General features: G+C 45.6%; 2 protein-coding genes across 4 annotated transcripts in view; both read left to right on the top strand.

Annotated features, from left to right (window-relative positions):
* The first annotated feature begins 6827 nt into the window (after window positions 1-6827).
* Window positions 6828-17676, top strand: part of Ago4 (argonaute RISC component 4) — a 41932-nt gene continuing 31083 nt past the window's right edge. The window contains exons 1-2 of one of the 3 annotated variants that reach the window (XM_052716531.1): window positions 6828-6894; window positions 16046-16211. In XM_052716531.1, the coding sequence (XP_052572491.1) occupies window positions 6843-6894; window positions 16046-16211 (218 nt within the window). In that variant the 5' untranslated portion in view covers window positions 6828-6842. Of the gene's footprint in view, window positions 6895-7594; window positions 7747-16045; window positions 16212-17676 lie in introns of those variants that run through there. The other 2 variants (XM_052716532.1, XM_052716533.1) reach the window with 2 other exon arrangements.
* Window positions 11121-12981, top strand: LOC128096673 (exosome complex component CSL4-like). Its single transcript, XM_052716534.1, has one exon. It carries the CDS (start codon window positions 12373-12375, stop codon window positions 12667-12669), a length of 297 nt encoding a protein of 98 aa, XP_052572494.1. The 5' UTR covers window positions 11121-12372; the 3' UTR covers window positions 12670-12981.

Below are 17676 nucleotides of genomic sequence, written 5' to 3' on the forward strand. Positions count from 1 at the left end.
TGCAGAGGCCAGAAGAGGGTGTTTTATTCCCTGGAACTGGAGTTATAGAGGGTTGTGAGCAGGCCGACCTGGAAGCTGGGAACTGAACTCTGGTCCTCTGGAAGAGCAACAAATGCTCTTAATTGATGAACCGTCTCTCTCCAGCTGCTGTAATAAAGTTTTTTAAATGTGGTATATTCATACAATAGACTAGAATACATGCTACAACATAGATGAACTTTGAAATTATGATACGTGACCGGCAGCAGTAGCGAGTGGCACATGTCTTTAATTCCAGCACTTGGGAGTCAGAGGCAGGCGGATCTCTGTGAGTTTAAGGCCAACCTGGTCTATAGAGCGAGATCCAGGACAACCAGGGCTGTTACACAGAGAAACCTTGTCTCAACTCCCCCTCGCCCCAAAAAATATATGATGAGTGGAAGAAATGAGACATAAAAGGTCACATAGTCTATGATTTCATTTATATGAAATGTCTAGAATGTGAAAATTCACAGAGATAAAGGTAGATTTATAGTTCCCAGGGCTATGTGAAGGAATGGATAGTGAGTAAATGTGAAGCTTTATTTTGGGGGTGATGAGAACATTCTGGAGTTCTATAGTAGAGCTGATTACATCTCGTGAGTATACAAAGAGCCATTGAACTTTAAAGATGGTGAAATTTACCCAGGCATGGTGGTGCACATCTTTAATCCCAACACGCAGAGGCAGAGGCTGGCGGATCACTTGTGAGTTCCAGGTCAGCCTGGTCTACAGAGTGAGCTACAAACAAAACCAAAAATAAAAAGATGGTAAATTTTACAGTACAAGAATTTTATCTCAGGCCGGGCGGTGGTGGCACATGCCTTTAATCCCAGCACTCAGGAGGCAGAGATAGATCTCTGTGAGTTCGAGGCCAGCCTGATCTACAAAGCGAGTTCCAGGAAAGGCACAAAACTACACAGAGAAACCCTGTCTCGAAAAACCAAAAAAAAAAAAAAAAAAAAAAAAGAATTTTATCTGAGGGCTAGAGAGATGGCTAAAGCTTGCCATCAGAAGATCTGATGACTTCAACTGGATTTCTGAAACCTACATGATAGAAGGATAGAAGTGACTTCCCCAAGGTGTCCTCTGACCTCCCCACTTGAGCATGGCACATGCACACTCACATAAATAAGAAAAATCATAAATAAATCAGTGTAAATTGTTAAAGAAATTATATATGATTTAAGAATTTAGAAGCCGGGCTGTGGTGGTGCTCACCTTTAATCCCAGCACTCGGGAGGCAGAGGCAGGCGGATCTCTGTGAGTTCGAGGCCAGCCTGGTCTACAGAGCAAGTTCCAGGACAGGTTCCAAAACTACACAAAGAAACTTGGTCTCAGAAAAAAGAAAAAAAGTAGAAAAGAGCAAGGTTGCTGTGGACTAGGAGCAGGTGGTTCAACATTCCGTTTCCGTGGCTCTTGGAGAGCTGGTTTAGTTAGGGCACATTGATTGTCTGAGTTTGGTTTCCTGTTGCTGTGATAAACATTGGGACCAAGAGCTACTTGAGGGCCAGGGCTTATTTGGCTCCTCCATCCTGGCCACAGTTGATCACTGAGGAAGTCAGGGCAGGAGCAGAGGCAGGAACCACAGAGGAAAGTGACTTCCTGGCTTGGTCTCCGTGGCTTTCTCATTGGCTGTCTTATACAAGCCAGGATCACCTGCCCACAGTGGCGAGCCTCTTCCATATCAATCAGTCATTAAGAAAATGTCCCCGACATGCCCCACAGGCCAGACTGATGGGGCATTTTCTCAGTTGAGGCTTCCTCTTCCCAGGTGACCCTAGTTTGCATCCCATTGACAAAAACTAACCAGCATAATGTGGGTCCCTGTCCCCATCATTTGGAATCGATCCACTTTAATTTCACCTTGGTTTTTTATTTATTTGTTTGAAAGCTGGACATGGGGGTATATGTCTGTAATTCTAGAGCTTGAGGCTAGGCCAGCCTGGGCAATAGAGAGAGACCTAGTTTCAAAAAACAAACTAAAGGCCGGGCGGTGGTGGTGGCGGCGGCGGCACGGCGGCGTTGGTGGCGCACGCCTTTAATCCCAGCACTCGGGAGGCAGAGCCAGGCAGATCTCTGTGAGTTCGAGGCCAGCCTGGACTACCAAGTGAGTTCCAGGAAAGGCGCAAAGCTACACAGAGAAACCCTGTCTCGAAAAACCAAAAAACAAAACAAAACAAAAAAACCAAACTAAAAAAATTGGTTTGAGTTGAGAGGTTCCCAGCTAAAGAAACAGTAAGATTCCTCCCTACTGCAGCTGGTCAACTGCAAAAGAAGTTCCTTCTCCATATATAAGCAATGGACTTTCAGAAATGCTGGCAGGAAGGGACACTGTGGAGTCAGAGAACAGATCAGAGCAGACACAAGGGTGGAGTGTCACAGGTAGACTGGTGACTAGAGTCCTACCTGTGAGTGAGCTCAGCATCCACCAGTGAGAATCCTTTTGGCATAGCCTGCCTCTGGGACAGCACTAATTAGTTCAAGTAGTTCAGTCTCTGTCACCAACCATAACTGAGCATGCTCTGTGTGCCCAGCTCTCTTCTCCAGATGGGTGAGCCACGTACCTCTCTTTGAGTGGCTCGGGTACAGAATGTGTAAACATGTTTAGTCCCTGAGGGATCTGTTCTCTTCTCTTACACTGGGCTGAGATCTGGAGCATACTGTCTCTCGAGGGACAATCCCAGCAGCTCAACAGAGACACTGCATTATGGGTTTTAGCTGGGGAAAAACAAGGAACAAGAAGTAGCAATTATTGGGTGCGTGCTCACTGGATCCCCAACACACAAGAGCACACACTGGGCTTAGAGGATTCAGCTCCCTGTCTGAGATGACCTTCAGCCGGTGAGGGGAAGGTACTTAGGGTTAGTAAGTTACAGAACAGGAATTGGAGCCCAGACCCATCTGATTAAAAAAAGAAATCTTCACTCAGAGAAGCTTGGCACTTTGCCCAGAGAGTCTCATCTAGAATCTGACTCCAACACTATACCATTTGTAGCTTCCACCATTGAAACATCACTTGTTCACTCATTCGTTCATTCCATAAGCTCCACCCCCAAAGGCATTTGCTACCTGGAAGGTTGTTAGGAAACAGAGACACAAATCTGAATACTTGAATAAAGCCTAAGACCTGTGTTGCTGCATGAGATTTTGTTTGTGTTCTGACAAATAAAGCTTGCCTGGAGATCAGAGGGTGGAGCTAGACACTAGTTAACCACGGAGGCCACACACCTTTTCTTTTGAGACAAGGTTTCTCTGTGTAGTTTTGATGCTTGTTCAGGATCTCACTCTGTAGACCAGGTTGGTCTCGAACTCACAGAGATCCACCTGGCTCTGCCTCCTGAGTGCTGGGATTAAAGATGTGTACTACCTCTGGGCTTGCTACCCGGAAGCGGTAGCACACACCTTTAATCCCAGCTCTTGGGAGGCTCAAACCTTTGATCCCAGCACATGGGAGGCAGAGACAGGAATATAAGGTGGGTAGAGACAGGATCTCAGTACCTATTCAGTCTAAGGATTCATAGAGACAGGATGCTCTATTCTGTCTGAACATTAGTAGAGACTAATTAGGATCACGCTTCAGACCTACCCTCAAGGATTTATAGAGCAGTGGGGAGCCAGGCCTGGACTGAGATACAAGCAAGGAGTTGAGTTGATTGCATCATCAAAGGAGGCCCTACAGTGGTGGCCAGGGGACAAGAGGACCTAGTAGGAGAAAATAATAATTCAAGTATTGGCAATAGAGGCGAATTCTCTACCCATCCCTTTCCTGGAAGTGTGTGAGGTACAGGGGGCTGAGCAGCGAACGGGCAGAGAGATCTGAAGGGGAAGTGGTATTGAGGCATGGCTTCTCAGCCACACAGGAAGCAGAGCAGGAAGCGGAGGGTAGGTAGGCTTCCCGAACTGAGACACGGGGCAATTTAGTGACTACAGAACTGCAACAGAAAGGGTGACTGGGAAGAGGGTTTGAGAATGGAATGGAGAGGAAGAGGGTTTGAGAATGGAATGGAGAGGAAGAGGGTTTGAGAATGGAATGGAGATAATGGAGTAGCCAACAAAGACAGGGTTGGGATATTTGAAGGGGGAAAGTCTGCCTCAAACCAGGCCAGCATTGTTTAAAAAGTTTTGTTTTGAGGCAGGGTCTCATGTAGGTTAGGCTAGCCTTTTACTCATTGTGTAGGTAAGGATGACTTTGAACGTCTAATTCTCCTGCCTCCACCTCCGAATTGCTAGGATTTCAGGCATATGCCACCATGACCTGTTTTGGCAGTGCTGGGGAACTGAACCCAGGACTTCTTCCGGCATGCGAGATAAGGTCTCTCCCGACCAAGCTTCAACTCCAGCTCCACCAACATTGTTTAGATTGTATGAGGAAATGCTGTGAGGTGGGGAAGGGAGGTTGGCTACCAGGTTTGAACTTGAGCCCTGGTGCTAGAGACGACTTATCTATCAAGAGTGTGTCCTAGCTGGGTGGTGGCAGCCCACACCTTTAATCCCAGTACTGGCAGAGCAGGCAGATCTCTGAGTTCAAGGCCAGCCTGGTCTACAGAGTGAGTTCCAGAACAGCCAAAGCTACATGAGTTCTAGAACAGCCAAAGCTACACAGAGAAACCCTGACTCGAAAACAAAACAAAAGCCAGAAAAAAGCGTATACTACTCTTTCGGAGGACCAAGGTTCAGTTCCCAGCACTGGTATTCAGCACCTTATAACTACCCTTAACTCTAGTGTAGTTGGAATTTTCTTTGGACAGCTAACCAGCTCTCAAAGATATGGAGATTTATTATTATGAATGCTCAGCCTTAGCTTAGGCTTGTCCCACTAGCTCTTTTAACTTAATTTAACCTGTTTCTATTCATCTTCGTTTTTTGCCTCGTGGCTTTTTACCTTTCTTTCACTCTGTATGTCCTACTCTCCTGCTTCCTCCGTGTCTGTCTGGCCCCGGCTGTCTATTCGGCATCTCTTTTTCTTTCTGAGCCTAAATTCCTCCTCCTACTTACTCTCCCTTCCTGGAAGTCCCACCTACACCTCCTCCCTCGCTATTGGCTGTTCAGTCATCCTAGGTCACACAGCAAGTTCTAGGTCAGCCTGGGACACATGAGACCTTGTCTCAAAACTGCCAGCAACAACAATATCCAAACCAAACCAAACGCCTTGCTTCTAGCTATTTTTTTCTTTTCCTTTTAGTTGTATACCAGTCTTTCTTGTGTGTGTGTGTGTGTGTGTGTGTGTGTGTGTGTGTGTGTGTGTGTGTGTGTGTAGCAGCTCAGGGATCTTCCTCAGGAGTTATCCTGTTTGTTTGTTTGAGAAAGTGTCTCTCAGTGGCCTGGAGCTCTCCAAATTGTCTGGCCAGTGAGCTCCAGTGACATGTCTGACTTTGCCTTCTCAGTGTTGGGATTACAAGTGTGGCCATCATGCCTGGCTGCCTACTGCTGCTGCATCTTTTAACTGACGGACATATCTCCTTAGCCCACATTTATTTCGTGAATACTTTCTCCTCCAATTTTCTGCCCCCCCCCATCGTTGTTATTTAAGCTAATATTTGACTTGGTTTTTATTTTATTTTTTTAAATTTATTTTTGGAGACAATGTCTCTTTTTTTTTTATTATGTATACAGCATGTATGACTGCAGGCCAGAAGAGGGCACCAGATCTTATTACAGATGGTTTCGAGCCACCATGTGGTTGCTGGGAATTGAACTCAGGACCTCTGGAAGAGCAGTCAGTGCTCTTAACCTCTGAGCCGTCTCTCCAGCCCCCCCCCCCCCCAATATCTTTTAAAGCACGGGCTGGCCTTGAATTCTTTGGTAGCAGAGGCTGGCCTTGAACTCTTCCTCTCCTTCCTCCATCTCCCAAGTGCTCCACCACTCAGATCTGGTTTTGTTTCTTAAAACAATTTAAAGCATGTATGTATGTATGTATGTATGTATGTATGTATGTATGTATGTATTTGTTTATATGGGGTGTACCCATGGCACTCATGTGGAGGTCAGAGGACAACTTCCAAGAGTCAGTTATCTCCTTCCACCGTATCGGCCTTGGAGATCGAACTCAGGTTGTCAGTGTAGAAAGTGCCTTTACCCGCTGAGCCATCTTCCTCATAAGAAGAAGAGGCTACGGGCTGTAGAGATGGCTTAGTGGTTAAGGACACTTGTTATTCTTGCAGAGGACCCAGGTTCGATTCCTAGTGCAGTTTACACGATCTGTAACTTCAGTTCCGGAGATACGGTGCGGTCTTCTGGCCTCCGAAGGCACAAACACATACATGGAGGCAAAACACTTAGACACGTAAAATATTAATAAATCTAAAAATAGAAGATACAAAGGGAAGGCCGTGTGATCACACAGGAAGACAGACATCTACAACCTAAGGGGGAAAATCTCAGAAGAAACCCCTGCTACCCTATCTTATTAGAATTTCAGTCTCCAGAACTGAGAGAAAATGCATTTCCATTAAACTACACAGTTTGCGATACTCAATGGCGGCCCCAGCAAACTAGAACACTACGATGTAATGCCTTTTAAACGAGTAGACCGCCGCTGCCCCATTCAGTTGACTAGACACCCTACGGTCCTGTCATTTTGTGTGTTTTTGTGTTTTTCCAGACCAGGGTTTCTTGGGTGTGACTTTGGAGCCTGTCCTGGATCTCTCTCTGTAGATCCTCCTGCCTCTGCCTCCCGAGTGCTGGGATTAAAGGCGTGTGCCACCACGCCCGGACTAGGGTCGGGTCTTCAATAAAGCCCTGACTGGAAACCTTAAGCCCTCGGCGCCTGCGGGAGGTACACGCTGCCTTGGAGTGTGGACTGCTGCGGAGGCTCGGTGGCCATGCTGACCTGTCGTGGGACCAAGAAGAGGACCTGCTGTTGCAGCAGCACAGGTAAGGAAGGTGACTGGATGCGTGCGTGTGCGTGTGTGTGTGTGTGTGTGTGTGTGTGTGTGTGTGTGTGTGTGTGTGTGGTGTTGGCTGAAGGAATGAATGAAGGGCGATCGGGGTGGGGTGGGGGGGGGTGGAGAGAGAGGAGGCCATCTGGGGTGCGCGAGGAGAGGGGCTGCCTGAGACGAAGAGGCGGAGGGCGGCGCCCGCGGGGCCGCAAGGACTAGAAGCCCGCTCTTTTTCGAGGGGCGGATTCGGGGACCCATCGCCGCCTGAGGAAGGGTCGGCCGAGCGGCGAGCCCGCGCGCGCCCTGAGGGCCGAGCCCAGAGAAGGCGGCGGGCGCGCGCCCGTGCCCGCCGCGGTCCCCCTCCCCCCTCCCGACCCCCCACCTCCGGCCCGCTCGCCGGACCCCGCGCGCTGCGGGGCCGCGCACGCGCCCTCTGCGCCGCCGGCCGGGACTCCGGGTGCGCGCGCCCGGCGCCGCCCCCCCCCCCCCCAGCTCCCCTCCGCCCGGCCCGGCGGGCGCGCGCCGCCTCCCGCTCCCGCTCCCGCTCCAGCTGGCGGCGGCGGCGGCGGCGGCGGGGATTGTTTTTGTTGTCGCCGAGGCCGGAAGAGCCGTGAGAGAAGCCGGGTCCCTGTCCCCGGGCCGGGCGCCCCCGCCGCCGCCGCCGCCGCCGCCGCCCCCTGCCCAGCGCCCGCGTCTTCGCGGCGCCGCTTCAGCGCCAATATTCCCGAGAGCAAGCGTTACGCGGCGGCGGCAGCGGCGGCGGCGGCGGCGGCGGGGCCCGGAGCGGGAGGCGCCGGGGACCGGAGCGAGGCAGCCCCTGTCGCCGCCATGGAGGCGCTGGGACCCGGTGAGGAGCGCGCTCAGGCCGGGGCCGGACCCCGGAGCTCGGGCCGGGTTAGGGGAGGGCGGACGGACCCGGCGGAAGGGACTGTCGCGGCCCCGCCGCCGCTCGCGCGGACCCGGATGCGGGTTGCCAGGCCCCGGGAAGGAAGGGTCCCCGGTCCCCGGTCCCCTCGTCTCTGGGAGACGGGAACCGTGGCTCCACGGTCGCCGCGGGGCTAGCCCGGGCCTCGACAGAGGGACCGTGTGTCTGGTGCACGCGGAGACCCGGCCCAAACCTGGAAGGCCTCCCACCTTTACCAGGGGTGCTCTTGGTGTGGGGCCGAATCCCCTTTCTTCTTTGCATTGGCAGCTGGTTCCTCAGATAAGGGAGACCCACTCATCCCCAAACCCCTGAAAGCCATTCTTTTTTCGAGGTCCTGAAGTTTGGTATCTTGTCAGTTTGTCGGACCCAGAGTGCTGTGGACTAGACCTTGAATGACAGGAGAGTCGTCAGCCAGGACTCCCCAACACAGAGATCAATGTCCTGCATTCTCTTTTAATTGGGTTATGAGTGCTTGCGAGGAGCAAATGAGAAAGTGTTTTTGAAGCTGTGGGATTCATTTCGGGTATGGGTGGCCCCTGGTTATCTCCCTTTCTGCCCCAACCCAAGGAAGCATTCCCAACTCTCATGAATGGTATGGGTGGGCCCTGGCTTATCTCCCTTTCTGGCCCAACCCAAGGAAGCATTCCAAACTCTCATGCATGCTCTGCAATTGGAGCCTAGTGCTTCTGTCTCAAGCCCCAACAGGTTGCTAATGACTTGGCTAAGTAGGGCAAGGTTTAGGGGCAGTGATGGAATTAATTTTCATATTTAAACCTTGTCTATCTATATAGTGGACTTAGTTGTATGCTTTTTAAGTACATAGGAAATTAGGTTTATTATTTGAATTTGGAAACTTGGCAGGTTTGTTTACTTGAACATATTCACATAACTGAGTAATTAAACCCTATCTTCATTTAAAAAAATTAAAGGCCCGCACATTCAAATTTCATAAACCTTTGGAAAATGAATTGGCTTAGCTGGGCATGGTGGTATATGTTTATAATCCTAACAGTTGGGAGGTGGAGGCAAGAAGATCTGGAGTTTAGGTCAGCCTGGGCTACTTGAGACCCTGACTATAAACAAACAGATTTGAGCCTGCTGTGCTGTTGCATACTTATCTCAGCTTCCGGGAGGCTGGGGAAAGGAAGAGAAAGAGTTGGAAGCAGCTTGGGCTACATTGGTTAGTTATATATTGGATAAACCTCAACAGAGTATGCTAAGTTACTTCAGACCTGGTTCCCTAGATAAAAGCATGCGTGTGGCTTTAGGAATATGTCAGAGTTCCATTCAAATCTAATATAGTAATTTCATACTTGTGTAACTCCCTGCCTCCACCACCACCTCCCCACAATTTAATTCCATTGAGCTTCAATTTCCTTTTCTATAAAACCAGGCTACTATGTGCTGTAAGACTGAAGTGAGAATGAAATGCTACGTTTGTGAGACGTCTTCTGGTCAAGAGTAGTACAGATGTTCAACAAATGTTTCTTCTCTTCCCTCCCATGAGTAACTTGTAATTGAAGCAACTGTTGCAATTATTAGCTGATATAGAGACTATGTAACTATGTGTACAAGCTGAGTTTCATGAAAAGAATCAGCATGGTGATGAAAGGAACTGCCCAGGAAACCAGCTGCCCACCCTCTTCTGCTTGATTTTAGATTTTGCAGGTCTGAAGACTTAGCCGTTTTCTTAGAATTGCTTAATTTGTAGAGAACGAATATTCATTAATCCTGTTTAAAAGACACCAATGATTAAGCTGAAATTTTACATAGATCTTCTCTGTTGAGTAACTTTTCCTGTCTGCTATATGACAGACTTTGTCTTGGTATCTGACTACCTTGGAAACCTAGTTAATAACAAATAATAATTGCTTGTTGAACATGGAATCGGAACAAAGGGAGTCAGTGGGTCTTGTGGGGTGTTGCTTCCAGGCTGTTTTAGAACTGGAGAAGCACTTTTTTACTTCCATTAGACCATGCCTAGATCTAGTGTGTTGGTTCTTTTTTTTGGTTTCTTGAGCCAGGGTTTCTCTGTATAAAAACTCTGGGTGTCCTGGAACTCACTCTGTAGACCAGGCTGACAGTGAACTCAAGATTCCCCTGCCTCTGCCTCCAGAGTGTTGGGATTAAAGGTGTGTGCTGCCACTGCCACCACCCGCTGTGTGTTGGAACTTTTGTTCCAACAATCCCTGGAAAAAACAAAAACAAAACAAAAAACAAAACAAAACAAAACAAAAAACCCCTGGAGGCCTCTTGGTCCTGCTTACCTCTGCCACTGCCTAGGTTCATCTTCTGTCTGTAACTTAGAAAATTAGATGACCTTTATCATTCATTTTGGTTCTAGTGATTATAACCTTAATTTTTGCATGGTTCTTTTTTATTTTGTAGTTGCTTGTTTATTTATTTGTTTTTGCAGTGGTTGGGATGGAGCCCAAGGCTCCATGAATGATGGGCAACTGCCCTACCATTGAATTGCAGTCCCCCAGCCCTTTGTAGTGCTTTTATAATTTGTAAAATACTTAATATGGGCTGGGGAAATGACTCAGTGGTTAAGAGTACTGGGTGCTGTTCCAGAGGACCTGGATTCAATTCCCAGCAAACATATAGTGCTGAGAAACTGTTTCTAACTCCAGTCCCAGGGGATACAACACACTCTTCTGGCCTTGTGGGCAGTGCATTTGTGTGGTACACAGACATACATGTAGAAGAAACACCCACACAAAAAATAAATACATCAAAATAAATATTTTCTTAAAAAGCAAGTACTTTAATAATTATGAGTTCATATGAGCCAGATCAGGTGGTTTATAATTGTAATCCTAGCACTTGAAAGGCTGAAGCAGGGGGATTACTGTGAGTCCAAAGTCTAGACCACTGAGTAAGACCCTATCAAAACAAAAATAACAAAACCCCTCAAAATCCAGCCAACCAACCAAACAGAGCCTATTAGTTCATTTGATCCTTTGGGAAGTAGACAAGGCAGACATCTATCCTCATTTTACAGATGAAAAAACAAGGTTCAAAGAGTGTAAACGACTTCATCAAGACTCAAAGCTCCATGGGGAAATGAGGACCAGAGTGGGGTGTCTCATTTCTACTCTGACAACCTCCTTCTTTAAGGGTGATCTCATCCATTTTGAGTTAAATCATGAATGCTTTGTTTTTAGAAAAGTCGTTTTTTTTGACTGTCAAAAAGTTGTAGGGATGCCACGAATATAAAACCAGAATATCTGTGGGCATGTTAAATAACTATAATCTTTATGCAGCTATCATTATAATAGCTAACACTTACTGGATATATAACTGTTACAAGGTGCTATGTTAAGCCTTTTATAGACATCATCTCCTGGAGTCCTCACTACAGTATTACGAGATAGATGGGACTGCCACATACCCCTGTTTTAATAGAATAGGAAGCTGAGATATAGAGAAACCAAGAGACAGGTCCAATGCCATACAGTTAGGAAGTGGTAAGACCAGAACCAAACCGGAACTCAGGTATTTTGGTTCCTGAGGCTTAGCCACTATGCTTTATTGTTATACTAAATAAGTCTTCTTGCCCAACTCAAAGAAATTGGCTTTTGGAATGAAATTTTTAGAATATAATTTCTAAATAGATCTAAGGTTATTAAAAGAAGTGGTCACTCACCTAACCCTTTTTTTTTCTTTTTTAAAGATTTATTTATTTATTATGTGTACAGCGTGTATGACTGCAGGCCAGAAGAGGGCACCAGATCTCATTACAGATGGTTGTGAGCCACCATGTGGTTGCTGGGAATTGAACTCAGGACCTCTGGAAGAGCAGTCAGTGCTCTTAACCTCTGAGCCATCTCTCCAGCCCTAACCCCTCTTTTGTGACACAGGGCTGATGGCTCAGTGGTGAAGAGCACTGATTACTTTTCTAGAGGACTGGGTTCAATCCCCAGCACCCACATGGGAGCTAACAATTGTCTCTAACTCTAGTTCCAAGGGGACCCTGTGCCCCATGCTGCTGGCAAGACACCCATACATATAAAATAAAAATAAATCTCAAAAAAATAACAGGAGGTTTTTGGACAGGGGCAAGCATGGCACCACCTGTGAGATGCTCCATCCCCAGTGAACATCTGTGTAATTTGGAGGAAGGCAGCCCCGGTAGCCACACCTACATCTGCAGGCTACATCTTTTAGTCGCTGGCCGGCTGCCTGACGAAGACCAGTGAGAATGGCGTTCTTCCTGTGGTGTCTGTGATGAGAGAAACAGTCCCAGTTGCTTCCAGATGTGGGCGTTGTTGTCACCTTTAAGGTCTCTAGCATCAACTCACGTTTTGCCAAAGTACACATCTTTTTTTTGTTGTTTGTTTTGTTTATTATGCATACAGTGTTCTGCTTGCATGAGAGAAGAGGGCACTAGACCTCATTTCATTATAGATGGTTGTGAGGCACCATGTGGTTGCTGAGAATTGAACTCAGGACCTTTGGAAGAACAGCCAGTACTCTTAACCTCTGAGCCATCTCTCCAGCCCCCAAAGTACACATCTTGTATGTAGGGGTCCACACCACTAAAAAATGCTTTTCGAGGAACTATCCCCAAAAGATATCCGAGCAACTGAAAAAGACAAGGTTGAAATTTACAAGAGTTTCCGACCAGGTGACATAGTTTTGGCCAAAGTTATCTCCCTCGGTGATGCACAGTCCAATTACATGCTGACTACTGCTGAAAATGAGTTAGGGGTAGTGGTAGCGGACAGTGAATCAGGTATCCAGATGGTTCCCATCAGCTGGTGTGAGATGCAATGCCCTAAGACCCACACTAAAGAATTCCGGAAAGTGGCCAGAGTGCAGCCTGAGTTCTTACAAACCTAACCACACTTTACCCCAATGACAGAGTCAACTCTTTCCAAGAGTACGAGTATGAAAGAACATCAAGATGCCATGGTCTTTATTAAGGTACCTGCAGTCAGCTCATAACCACCTCTTGAAAAATCTGCCAGAAATACATTCATGTAACGAGCACCCAAGGCCCATGCAGCCGAGCAGGAAGATTTTTAGTTCCAAGTTTGAGAACAGCGTGGGCTAGTAAGACTTTTATGTTATGATGATTGTTTAAGTGTATTTTTTTACAAAGCTGATTTGTCTATATGATGTAATTGGGTTGATTAGTAATTGCCTTATCACACCCAGAATAGATAGATCTCTGTGCATCTGTGCATCACAATAGTACTTTTCATATGTGCTTTTTTTTTTTTTTTGGTTTTTTGAGACAGGGTTTCTCTGTGTAGCTTTGCGCCTTTCCTGGGACTCACTTGGTAGTCCAGGCTGGCCTCGAACTCACAGAGATCCGCCTGGCTCTGCCTCCCGAGTGCTGGGATTAAAGGCGTGCACCACCACACCCGGCTCATATGTGCTTTTTTAATATATTATGTGCTTTTGCTTTATTGAAAAATAATTGTCACATCTTGCACGTTAGGGTTGATGTTTCTGTTTTGTTTTTACCTGGAACTAATGATACTCTTCCATGTTTATTGAATTCATACAACTTGCTGGGTGATAAGTTAGGTGTGGAAACCGTGAACTAGAATTCTAGTTCTTCTGAGAATTTATGAGTCTACTATAGAAGACAGGATAGTTTAGCAACTTAAACTCCTCTTTTTTTTTTTGCTTTTTCGAGATGGTTTCTCTGTGTAGTTTTGGTGCCTCTCTTGGATCTCGCTCTGTAGACCAGGCTGGCCTTGAACTCACAGAGATCCGTCATCTGCCTCTGCCCCTCGAGAGTGCTGGGATTAAAAGCATGTGCCACCACCGCCCAGCAACAACTTACTCCTTTTTAAAATTATGGTGTGTGTGCACACATGCATGAATCAGTTCACTCTTTTCACCATGTGGTCATAGGTCAAACTCAAGTTTGGCAGCTAAGTGCCTCTACCTGCTGAGCCATCTTGCTGGTCCACAAGTGATTTCTTATACTTGAGCTAAGTCCTACCCTGCACACAGGGTCTTGTGTATACAGGGGATGGATCTTTCTCATAAAGTTGTATCTCAGCTACATTTGAAGTTTTGAAATTAGGAGGAAAATGAACAATTAATTGAATAATGGGAAGATATTTTCAGTACTTTAACTATTATATTATTGTATGGTGATTTGTCAATACAAATTTCATGAAGATACTTGCTGTGGTGTCCTTAAGTGATGTTGGAACAGAGCAGACAAGTATTTCAAAGCTTTTCCTTTTTAGTGAATTGTCTCTGTTTTCAGTGAAATGTCACTTCAGTAAGAGAACTTGTAACTTTCCATTGTAACCACAACCAACTTTGCTCAGTGCCTATTCATAATAGAAAAGATGCTTATTTTTTAGGCCAGTGTCCACTTGATATTCTCATTAGAGGGAGATTGGTTAGATAAGTATCTGCAGCCTGTGTCTACACAATCCTTTGCTGATGGAGGTTAATAGAGGTTCTATTCTGAGGGGGAATAGAAGTCAAGAGGGAGAGGGAAGAGAGAGAGAGAGGGAGGGGAAGGGAGACAGAGCTGTTGTATGTACAAATGAGTTGAGTAAACGATGAGTTATTTTGTTTATTCATTACATAACTTTTTGGAGAACTAAATATGAGAATGTGTTTTGTAGGGCTGGGGAGATGGCTTAGTGGGCAGTGCAAGCATGAGGACCTGAGTCCCAGCATCCATGGAAAAAGCAGAAGTTGAAGGGGCAGTGCTCCAATATATCTTTAAAAAGTAAGGTGGAGATTGATTGATGAGAATAACTGATGTTGACCTCTGGCCTCCATACACACACACATGGGCATATACCTAAGTTCCAGAATTAAAGGCATGCACTATATCACACTCCTGGGTTTGTTTGTTTGTTTGTTTATTTATTTATTATTTTATTAATTTTATCTATATTGAGTGTCTTGCCTCCATGTATGTCTGTGTACCATGTACATGCCCAGTGCCCACAGAGGCCAGAAGAGGGAATCAGATCACCTTTAACTAGAGTTACAGATATGTTTGTGAGCTGCCATGTGAATTCCAGGAATTAAATCCAAGTCCTCTAGAAGAACAGTCAGTGCTCTTAATGGCTAAGTTGTTTCTCCAGCCCCCTAATTATTTTAATGCATTCAGTGTGTGTGTGTATGTGTGGAGCACATCATGCAAGCAGAGTCAGTTCCTTCCTTTGACCATGTGGGTCCTGGGTATCAAAACAAGGTTGTCCAGCTTGGCAGCAGAGTTTTTATTTACTGAGCCACCTTACTGGTACCTATTGTTTTTTGAGAGAGGATTCTGCCTCTGAGCTCTTAATTTTCTTCCCTTATCATCTTCAGTACAAGGATTACGGGTGTGTGTGACCATGCCTGGCTATATGTTATTTTTATTTTTTATTTTTATTTTTTTTTTTTGGTTTTTCGAGACAGGGTTTCTCTGTGTAGTTTTGGTGCCTCTCCTGGAACTCACTTGGTAGCCCATGCTGGCCTCGAACTCACAGAGATCCACCTGGCTCTGCCTCCTGAGTGCTGGGATTAAAGGCGTGCGCCACCACCGCCCGCCCATTATTTTTATTTTTTATTTTTTTAAAGATTTATTTATTATATATACAGCATGTATGACTGCAGGGCACCAGAAGAGGGCACCAGATCTCATTACAGATGGTTGTGAGCCACCATGTGGTTGCTGGGAATTGAACTCAGGACCTCTGGAAGAGCAGTCAGTGCTCTTAACCTCTGAGCCATCTCTCCAGCCCCGCTATATGTTATTTTTAAATGTATATAATTTTGTAAGCCACTGTATGAGATGAATTAATCATAACTGTCTAACTTTGATCCTTATGTTAAAAATAATAGCAACATGGCTAACTACTTAGAAATCTAGAGAAATTTAGTATATTCAATATCTCAATTTTAAAAGAACAATTATGTGTGTGAGTGTTTTCCCTGCAGGTTTGTACCACATGTGTGCCTGGTGCCATGAAGGCCCGAAGAGGGCACTGAATCTTCTAGAACTGGAGTTATACACTGTGTATAACTGAGCTGCTGTGTAGATGCTGGGAACTGAACTGGAGTCCTCTGGACAAACAATCAATGCTCTTAACCTCTGAGCCATCTCTCTAGCCCCAGAGATTCTAGATTTTTATATCAGAACATGTTCAGTGATGAATAAGCTCTCAATAATTGTAACTGTCATTATGATGGAGAGAATATTCTCCTTACTACCTAATAACATAGTGTATGTCTTCAATCTTTTTAGGACCTCCAGCCAGCCTCTTCCAGCCACCTCGTCGTCCTGGTCCTGGAACTGTTGGGAAGCCAATTCGACTGTTAGCCAATCATTTTCAGGTTCAGATCCCTAAAATAGATGTGTATCACTATGATGTGGATATTAAACCAGAAAAACGGCCTCGGAGAGTTAACAGGTAAGGATTAGAAAGAGTAGATGTGCATCTAATTCACAGAATTTACTATGTAGGTATGTGTATCTAATTCACAGAATTTACTATGTATCATATTGTTTTCTGAAGTCTCTCAGCAGGTAGGCATTATTGTACCCTCTTAATAAGTATATGATGGGATCCTCTTTGGTTGTTTTGGCAACTCTGCTGAATGTATCATTATCTATCAATAAATACATATTGTATGATAAAGTGATTATGTCATTGGTCTTCAACAATCAAAGGTACCAGAAGTTTATAACAATAGATGAAGATGTTAGTATATGGGAAGTAGAACTATCTGGAGATTCAGATTTTATCACTTTGTAATGAAAGTGTACTGAATTGTCTTAGAGTATTAAAAAGAAAGCCCTAGGAGAAGCCCTGCTTATTTCTGGCATTATCCAAGTGGGGTTCTGATAAGGCGCTAATGTGTTCGTGGTCATTTACTGATATGAAGACACCCTGTAGCAAAAGCACATATACACTCACTCACTCATGTCTCTGCTTACACGTGCTCATCCCCCAGTGCCTCTTAGACTAAGATTCTTGCTCTGCTGCCAAGTAAGCTATTTGGTGATACTTAGGGGGTGTTTTGATTTTGGTTTATCTTTTTTTTTTTTTATTTTTTGTTTTTTGTTTTTCGAGACAGGGTTTCTCTGTGTAGCTTTGCGCCTTTCCTGGAACTCACTTGGTAGCCTAGGCTGGCCTCGAACTCACAGAGATCCGCCTGGCTCTGCCTCCCGAGTGCTGGGAGTAAAGGCGTGCGCCACCACCGCCCGGCTATCTTTTTTTTTTTTATACTGCAATAATTTGGCTTTCTGGTACAGTTCAGTGTTGTGTAAGCTCATGATTATTCAGCTGGAATATAACTGAGATCACTCATAATAAACATGCTAATAATAGCTACTTTTAATCTGTTCAACAAGCACTGCATTCTGTATTGACTTGTTTATTTTATTTTAGTTATTTATTTTGAGATAGGGTCTCTTTATAGCCCAGGCTGCCTTTGAATTCCTGATTCTTTTGTCTCTACCTCCCAACTACTGGAATTGTAGGCATGTACCCCATACTCAGTATTTGTTTGTTCTTCTGAGACACAGGGTCTTGATATGTAGCCCAGACTAGAATTGGTTTACCGTGTACTTGAGCCAGGCGGAGGTGGCGCATGCCTTTAATCCCAGCAGAACCAGGTGGATCTCTGTGAGTTTGAGGCCAGCCTGGTCTACAGAGTGAGATCCAGGAAGGCACCAAAACTACACAGAGAAACCCTGTCTTGAAAAACCAAAAATCAAAATCAAACCAAACCGAACCAAACAAACAAAAACAGTGAACTTGAATTCAAATCTTCCAGCCTTAGCCTTCTAAGTGAGAACATGTGTTTTCAAGTGTGTGTATGTGTTTGTGTGTGTTTATCCATGAGAACCAGGAAAGGGTGTCAGATTTTCCT

This window comes from Peromyscus californicus, unplaced genomic scaffold (assembly GCF_007827085.1).
Source record: "Peromyscus californicus insignis strain IS unplaced genomic scaffold, ASM782708v3 Scaffold_5__1_contigs__length_169319896, whole genome shotgun sequence".
In the NCBI taxonomy this organism is placed as follows: domain Eukaryota; kingdom Metazoa; phylum Chordata; class Mammalia; order Rodentia; family Cricetidae; genus Peromyscus; species Peromyscus californicus.

Coding starts and splice junctions, on each gene's coding strand:
- LOC128096673 (XM_052716534.1), top strand. CDS start 12,373: ATGCTTTTCGAGGAACTATCCCCAAAAGATATCCGAGCAACTGAAAAA.